The sequence below is a fragment of the Ursus maritimus genome (genome assembly GCF_017311325.1).
Source record: "Ursus maritimus isolate PB19 chromosome X unlocalized genomic scaffold, ASM1731132v1 scaffold_X1, whole genome shotgun sequence".
Classification (NCBI taxonomy): Eukaryota; Metazoa; Chordata; class Mammalia; order Carnivora; family Ursidae; genus Ursus; species Ursus maritimus.
Window position 1 is genome coordinate 32,948,441 of NW_024423319.1, and position 9,415 is coordinate 32,957,855.

Consider the following 9,415-nt stretch of genomic DNA (forward strand, 5'->3'; position numbering starts at 1 on the left):
AATTCCATATTACCACCATAGAAGTAATCTTCGTTCTGTAAGTGCTTTCCGTGGGGTATAAAGAACATAAATGTGCTTACTCGAAAGATATTTCCCTCAGCTTGAATTATTTTTACGATGGCCATAATTGGAATCCAAATAATGCAGAAAATAATCATACACCAGCCTAGAGCAACTCCCCAGTCAGGGTATGGAATTTTGGCATAATTAGGCCTATGAAATTTCACCAATGACCAGATCAAAATTGCCTGTAAAAGTAAAGTATGAAGAGACAATGCTAAAGATTAGACGTTATTGCGCTAACGATGTCAATTGCACTAATCGTTAAGAATTTTATCTCATTCCTTAGAAATAATCTATCAAAAGCAATTAAAATGAAGATACATCCAAGCAACTCAGATAACCCAATAACTAGCCAGAAGATAATGCTAAATGAACTAATCTAAATAAAATGTATTTGGCTTTGAATAAATTCATCCAAAATGAGCACCTCCATATATTTATAAAAGGTACAAATACTGGACTAACATGTTTTTCAATAAACTACTTTACCATGATTTCAGATCGAAAATAAAACAGTATCTGAACATTTCCATTACTGAACTTTTAACTTTCACTTACAATAGTATGGTTTTATCTATGCTATAAGCTAGCCAGCATACCAGTTAATTCAAGGAGAATGTGAAGTATACTTTAGTGTACATGCTTTCCTCCTTGCTTAGCAGTTCTTTCTATGATTTCCCACCGCACAGAGCACCCCTTACTCCACACCCAAACACAGACACAGTCACGCGCTCCTGATATGCATTTGCTAAAGCACACTTCACTTTCAGCCTCTCTCTCAGAGAAAAACAAGCTCAATGTATGTTTGGGTAAAACAGTGAAATCTGAATCTTAACAAGGAAAACACTTAAAAGCCAAGTTAAAAAAAAAAAACTTTTAAAAAAACTCCCAGACAGGTTGCAGTATTAAAACTAATTATTTAGAAATCCATAAAGCAAACAAAACCAAGTAAACAAAAAGCAGAGTCACCTAGTAGTTTCTCTAAATTATTGAGCTGTCTAGGTTTTACTAAAATCAGTGGGGAAATGGAATGTAGGAATCTTTATCAAGTAGGTGTTCAAGTTTAATAGATTAATTTTATCTAATAGATTAATAATCGATTTAATAGATTAATTCTACTTAATTACAGTAATTTAAATGTATTTCCCAATTATCATAATTTTTTTTACGTTAACGACAAGAGAATGGATGAAGGATGCTGAAGTATCCATGACTTCACATCACTTTATACAAAATAGATGATAATGTATATCATTTAATATTTAATACTTTTGCATTTTAAAATAAACCCAGTTGTCAAAGCTATGTAATCAATAAAAACTAGCTGGCTAGAAAGTCTAGCGAGCACTTCTAAATTGATAAAGAGCCTATTTTATTATGGAGAATTGTCAGAAGAGGAAAACAATATTTAGTACCACTGTCCAAATCATTTAGCTAGAACATGGAGCATCCAAAATATTTTAATTCAGTACGTCCAGTCCCAAACTGCTCCCTACTTGAAACTGACCTTATAAAATGTGAAAAAAAAATAAAACTTAACACCCTCTGAAACAAACATCATACTTCAGATGTGAAGCAAATTCTGGATCACATTATTTAATGTCCTTTCCTAGGAAAAGCTTTGAAGCATGGAGGCAATGAGAACCAAAACCCGTCCTCTCTGAAGCTTTGCCACGGCCCCACCTCCACCACTGCAGTAATTCTCCATCCTATTAAGTGTTTATTTTGTCATCGACTGCCCTGAACTGTTGTTTAATGATATCGTGTCTATATGCCAGGTCTCTCCTACTAGTAAGCTATCTTTTGCTTTCCCTCAGTTCCTAAATAGCACCAGGTGTTGAAATCAACATAAGCTATTGCCTCTGTTGGCAGTGGTGAATTTCTTTTAGTAATTTCAGATAGTAAATCCCTCCCATGAAGAAAAAGAAATATGTATTAAAACCTGAGTGTTGTTTCTTAGCAATTAGTGTATTTAGATCACAGTCCTTCGCAGGCCGAGTCTGGGTCTTAGCAGAGAGGTTAGGAGCATTGCAGATGACTCAGCGTATTTCTTAGGGTAACGGCAGATGAATGATTTATTTTTATTTATTCTATTGATAATTTTTAAGTACGTAGGGCCTTTAAGTCTTACGTTTGGGAGCCTGTTCATTTTCTCAAATGGTCAACGTTTAAACCTATAGCCTCAAAAACAATACTGCAAAGACATTTTATTTGAGGCAACTTGTAGTCATAAAGCAAAAGTTGAAAGTCATTAATTTATGACCTTAGTTTGCCTTATTGTCTCCAATATGAATTATTCTTCAAGTTTATCTTAGAAATGTTCAAATATATATATATATATATCATTGATACCAAATTCATGGCATATTAATACTTACAATCAGAAGAAGAGGTGTAATGACAAACCAGCAGGCTCTCCACCATAGCCAGAATATCCACCTTTTTGCTCCAATCATCATTTCTATATCTTCAATGAACCTGTTCCCGCCTTAGAAAAAAGGAAGAGTGCATTCAGTCCTTGCTCACATTTTCCTCCATTAATCACTGTGGCCCCAGATTATCTTTCTGTCTAAACATTTTCTTATACTATAGCAATGAAGTATACACCTTTAACTACATTTCATTCCTAAGCAGTTTTTCCAGTAATATTATACTTTGCGGTTCCAGTAAACATAATGAAACAGAATCACACTAGGTTATCTCGATAAAAGGCACGGAGAACTCTATAGTTGCTATTTACCATAAATCCAGATGATTCCTATTATCTCCAGTATAGCCGCAATCAAAATGCCCCATCCAGCACAGAAGTGGTCAATCAGATGAACCCAGTAAATCCCAGCCTACCCAAAGAAAAACATACCAATGACATCTAAGTATATTTTTAATTATTTTGATGATTGATGAAGTCTTGAAATCGAATCTATTCATTTGGTTTTAACATGTGCTCCTTGGTTTCACCTGTGCTAAGATGTTAAAGAGGAATACTTTCAAATGTAAACACAAATGTAGCTTTAAATATCTCAAAAAGGATGCACCTTTCATCCTACACTGAGTCACTGGAAAAAAATAAGCATTTAGAATAGGGGATTATCGAAATGATATGCAGGGTCTGTGTGCTGTGTAGTAGCTGCCAAAAATAGAGCCTGCGTTTGAAGTCTATAACTTTACTGTAATTGGGGAAATTGTCCATTATTGGGCCTCCTCCCTCTTCACAATATACTTAACTATCAAAACTGTGCTATAATGGGAAAAACTCTGGGCTAGAACTCCGAAACCCTTGAGCTGGGTCAGACTTGGACTTGTCCCTAAACATCCTCTTAAACCTTTGATTTCCTCCTTTAGATGATAAAGTACACTCCAGCTAATGATTTGTCTATGAAAAATGGTAATACCTGAGTCACACAGACGAGACCAAGGAGAAACAAAACCAAGCAGCAACCCAAAGTTACAGGAACCCTCATCTTCTTCATCACTTTGGGAAATAAATCTTGAATTGTTGTTGTAATCGTTTCTTCAGAAGGGGGAAAAAAGGGCATGTCATAGGTCAACTCATTTGCCAATAATTTTAATCAAAGAATTCAACTTCTATTAATCAAATTTACAAGTGAATGCAGAAAATATACTCTGGGTCCTACCCTTGCTTTTATTGACTTATTTATTTTCCCCTCAATGAAGTGTATTATTTTTTATGTATTTATTTTTACATTTTCTTTTATTTAAATTCATTTCTGTAACATATAATGTATTATTAGGTTCAGAGGTAGAGTTCAGGGATTCTTCAGTTGCGTATCACACCCAGTGCCTACCGCTTGCTTTTAAAAATCCAGGGAATCCTTTCTCTTGGCAGTCACCACTTGTTGGTTCGGATAAAAACCAAATGCAGCTCTCTTTCTTTGTTGTTTTTAGTCTGTTTTACAAGGTTTTTCATCGGTTGTAACTACAAGATAACGCATCCCTGAGGGCTGATGTAGTTTGAAAGAGGGTTACAGAGAAGGAAGAATTCTAGAACTTTTAAATAAGGTGAATATTTGAATAAATGGCATGGAGACAGGCCTTCTAGGTTTAAGAAATAAATGTGTTCATGAAACAGAGTCTGGCTGAAAGCACAAGGATGTAGGGGTGAAAGGATTAAGATACAGGTTTGAAATTTTCGAGGGCTTTGAAAGTCAACTAGAGGAGGCCAGACTTTATACTGTACATAGTCAACTATTAAAGTGTGTCATATAGGAGTGGTCTGATGAATAATGTTTCGGAACATGTAGGTGTGTACCCTAGGGAAAATCCCTGTGTGTACGTAGAGCCACGTGCGAGAGCAATCATTGCCGTAGCGTGTGTCATTTGTCAGAATTGGGAATGATCCAAATACCCAACATTACGGCAACAGATTGTGAATTAACTCGGTCTGTATGCGTATGTATCAACACAGATTCACAATACCTGTAAAAAGCAACTGTCAGAACGATATGTATGTTATGAAACTTCACATTTATGTGACAACATTTGTATGTTATTTATGGATACATAACATATACAGACATGGACTGAATAACACACATAATCCATGGTGACAGTTGTTTCTAGGAAGGAAGAAATGTGAATTGTATTAGGGAGAGAAACAGAGGGGACTTCAATTTCATTTCTGAAGCAAATGTAAAATAGTACCGTCTGTTCCTTTTGGGTATCTACTACGTGAGTACTTGGTATTTTTCTGTCTTTAAAATTGAGTTAAAAAGAATTTTCAGATTCTAAGAGTAAAAGCTAATGGGGGCAACAAGGGTAAGAAAAGAATGTTTTTAAGTAGAAGAAATGTGAGTAAAACATGAGGGATATGGTAATATCTGGGAGTATTACTTACCAATGGACGCAAACTGAGAGTCGAGACCCAAAGTCAAAAGCATGAAGAAAAATAATATGGACCAAAATGGCCCACCTGGGAGTTGGGCTAGTGCTTCTGGATAAGCAATGAATGCCAAATCAAAGCCTAAGACAAATGTATGACATTTATTTAAATTAGTTGCCAAAAAGTTCACACATTTGGACATTTTCAAAATAAGATACTAGAACATTTTCATTCTAATCTGGCGACACAATCCGTGATGTACATCCTCGGGCAGCTATTTCACTTGCGCTTTTGAAAACATTTGACTTGGTTGTTCAACGAAGTGATAATGGGAGCGAGTGACGTGAATTGAGTCAGTGAGATGCATTTTGTAAATGGTACATTTCTCGCATAAGAAATCTGAACTATTTCAACAATTTTGCTTAAGCTATTTCATTTTTTAGAGATTCATGAAGAATAACAACTGTCTTAAACCCCAGAAGCCTAAATTAAGCCTAGAAATTCTGAAAGAATTACACTATCAAGAAAGCTATGCTTACGGAACTCCCGGTGTAGTCTTCAGCCGTCTCTCCAAATGTCCGCCCAGAATCACTGTCCGTAGTGCCATTTTAATTAGTAAATGGGCACACGCAAAATTGTATGTAACAAAACTAGAAATTGAATCCTGTTTTCTATTTCATGTATATTATTGTTAGAGGTGCTTTTAACTTTTTTTTCCGATTGTATTATGTGACACTTTGTTGTTTTAAGTATTTTAAGTTTCTCCAGACTCCCAGAGGACCTAGGGTTCAGGAGAATTAGCTTCTAGCCTAGGCTCTGTCACTTCCTAATGATTTAATCTTCTGCAAGGCATAACATTTCCGTGCATCAGTCCACTTCTCTGTACACGAGGAGTTGGACACTAGATTATCTGTCAGGTCCCTTCTAGTCCTAACATTCTATTTTCCTGCATTGGTCTCGCCATCAAATGATACTGGCCATACATAAAAATTTAATGAGGGATTCCTACTACCAAGAACCCTGGAATTCTTTTCCTAAGAATCTTAGCCAGATAATTAAGCATCCCTAGCTAATGTCTTTAAAGTTAGGAAGTTCACTAATCAGATTCCTTTAAAGCTGGACACAGCTGGACACTCAAATTTACCTGGGCTTCTATCTATATGATATTACTGTGTTTTAAAAATTCAGACCCAAGGCTGCATGTGTACATGGAGGAATACACACACACACACAGACATACTCTCATACAGTCATATACATATGAATACACACACGCATACATTAATTAAATGAAGCTAACGCATGTAAAGGCATCCATGATGCCAATACTTGTACAGCAAGCAGTTCATATTAAGGACTCCATAAAATTCAGAGAATAAGCTTTTTAAACAATTGTTCCCTAATACAGTCCTGTTTTCTCAGACCATCTAAGAATTACTACATCATTGATCGAATTATATAAGATGAAATGAGAAAGAAAATGTAACACCCTAAACCTTGCTTGAGCACTTTAAGTAAATTGCTGTAAAATATATTAGTGTTTCTTAAATGAGCGATACCGACTTAATCAAAGTTATTAACGTATAGCATCACATACCTGATTTTACGACTTGAGAGACTTCTTTTCCAGATATATGAGCCATGTGTCCCAATATAGAAAAAATAGCAAATCCAGCAAACACACTAGTGAGGCAGTTTGTCAAACAAACTACAATAGCATCTGAGAAGCAGTTGTTATTGAACTTGTTGTAAGATGACAGAGCAACGAGGCCCCCCCACGCCACTGAAAGGGAGTAAAAGATTTGAGTGGCAGCATCCTTCCAAACCTATAAGAGAAGATAATTAAAAACATACCCTTCAAATTTTTTACTTCTTCGAAAGATTTCATATATACAAATGAATAAATATGAATAATAATGAAGTAAACACCACAACACCAAACCCACTGCTCAGCTTAAAAAATAAAATGTTACCAGTCTTTGGAAGCCTCCCAGTGCCCCTTTCTGATCAGGTCACCCGTCCCTCTCCAGTGTAACTGCTATCCTGACTTTTGGGTTTCTCATTTCCTTGTTTTTCTTTAGATTTTTACCCTAGGCACATGTAAACCCAAATAATATGGTATTTAGCTTTTCACATTATTGAGTTGAAGGAAAGGTTTCTTAATGCATGTGAACCTGGACAACTTGCCTTTTTTCATTCTGTATTGTATGAGAGTTCTCCATTATCAATTTGAACCATATGAAATTTCAATTTTGTGTCAAAACTGAAAAAATATAGACAAATTCATATGGTTTAGTTAAACATAGGTAGTTTTGAACATTTTCTTCACTGCCGTATTGCCCCACTGTGTATACCACAGGTCATCCTCTATCGTGTTGAGGGACATTGAGGTGGTTCAATATTTTGCTATTAAAAATGATGTAGCAGTAAGTATCCCCGTGCGTGTCCCCTCATACCTAGTTGAGGAACTGTGATGTCAAAGAGTATATGCATCTTCTCTTTTATGAAATATTGCCGTATTATTTTACACTTCGGATTCTCACCAGCTAGGTGTGAGAGCTCCGAGCTCCATTGCTTCACATTCTTGCCAATATTGATCAGCATTTTTAATATTCTCAAATGAGAGTTTTCATTACCCTAATTACTTATAAGGTTTGGTATGGTTTTATGTCTTTACATTCCACAGGATTTTTTACCCTGTGAAATTCCTATTCATGTCTTTTGCCAGTTTTTCGTTTGGGCTATTTGTCTTCTCTGACCTCTAGAAATTCTTTATGTATGCTGGATTCTAATCCTTTGTCTATTATATATGTCATTTTTTCCTCCCAATTTGTGGCTTACTCTTTTCACCTCTTAACATTGTGACCTTTGATGAGCCCAAGATTTTATTGTTGCTTTAATGTAACTAAAGGTGCCCATCTTTGCTTTTATGTATTGTCCTTGATTGCTCCGACTTGAAAAGAAATCTTCAGCCGATGATCAGAGATACTGTCCTACATTTTCTTCTACAAGATTTAAAGCTTTGTTCATATTGTTTTCAATTAACCAGAAAAATGGATACAGTACATATTAAATTGGAGAGCCCAATTCATTTTCTTTTCTAAATGAAGTATCAATTGTAAAGACAATTGATACTATCAATTATATCACTTGGATGTCAGTTATATCAGTTAGATAGTCCATCCTTTCCCCATTGATCTGCATTGCTACCTCTGCTACCTATCAAGTTCCAAATGTTCATGAATCTATTTCTGAGACTACTCTTCTCTTCCGCTGGTCTGTAAGTCTATGTCTGTGCTAACACTGTAGTATTTTAATTCCTATAGCATTGTAATATTGTTTCATATCTGCTAGAACAAGTCTTCCTTCTTCAAAAACACCTTTTTTTTTTGCCTTTTTCTCTTGTACATACATTTTACAATCCATTCTCAAGATCTGAGGAAAACTGTGCTGTCAATCTGATTAAAATTCTATTGACTCTACATATGAATTTGGGGATGATAGATACATATCCATTCTTAACAAGGATAGTACAAGGCAATTTTTGAAGAATGGTGATATATTTAGAATCCCTTAGATCACCAGTTCCCTCATCCCGTGTTTGTTCGATTAGAGCCTCACGTAGCCGACCTCGACTCTTTAAGCAGCCTCCCACTCACTTCATCTAATCCTACCCCTTTACTAGTCTACCTTTTACAGTTTACCTATTAATTTAAATTAAACTTACAAAATAATTTAAATTTAAAAATTACTCATTAATAATCTTAGAAACTAATCTAGGCAAATCCGTGTTAACAGTGAATTTCTGTAGATACAACATTACCCAAAGAAAAAACCTAATTGTGTAGATTTCAAATAGATTGGCAAAGATTTGGGCAAAAGTGGGTTTTTTTTAGTCCATTTTAAAACGGGACTGCTCAGTGAAAAACAGGCAATGTAACATGGCGACAAAGAGCTCTGACTCTGGAGTCAAAAAGAACGAAGTTTATATTCAGTACCTCTTACTCTCCTTGACTTCAATTTATTTAACATTTTTAAGCATGTTTGTTCATCTGTAAAATGGAGATGCTGAAGATGATGATGATATAAGTGTACTAGGAATGATGTGTGAATTGAATAAGCTAGCACATGTAAACAATTAGGATGCTCAATGGTAACTATTACTGTTATTATGGAAAACAATCATAAATTGATACTCAGTTTCTTTTATGGAAGTTAAAAACTATAATTCCCCCTTGAAAGGTATGTAATCTATTTAAATGGAGATGCTGAAGATGATGATGATATAAGTGTACTAGGAATGATGTGTGAATTGAATAAGCTAGCACATGTAAACAATTAGGATGCTCAATGGTAACTATTACTGTTATTATGGAAAACAATCATAAATTGATACTCAGTTTCTTTTATGGAAGTTAAAAACTATAATTCCCCCTTGAAAGGTATGTAATCTATTTCCACTTTCAATAGAAATAAGAGTTGTTAGGGAGCAAAATTCACTAGGTCTCCAGC

General features: G+C 35.2%; 1 protein-coding gene across 1 annotated transcript in view; it reads right to left on the bottom strand.

Annotated features, from left to right (window-relative positions):
• SLC6A14 (solute carrier family 6 member 14) overlaps positions 1-9,415 on the bottom strand; it is a 29,419-nt gene that overhangs the window by 3,271 nt on the left and 16,733 nt on the right. Inside the window, exons 8-13 of the mRNA XM_008706948.2 lie at positions 6,501-6,729; positions 4,919-5,044; positions 3,456-3,574; positions 2,804-2,903; positions 2,442-2,551; positions 81-248 (exon numbers count right to left, since the gene is read on the bottom strand). Of these exons, the coding sequence (XP_008705170.2) occupies positions 81-248; positions 2,442-2,551; positions 2,804-2,903; positions 3,456-3,574; positions 4,919-5,044; positions 6,501-6,729 (852 nt within the window). The remainder of the gene's footprint in view (positions 1-80; positions 249-2,441; positions 2,552-2,803; positions 2,904-3,455; positions 3,575-4,918; positions 5,045-6,500; positions 6,730-9,415) is intronic.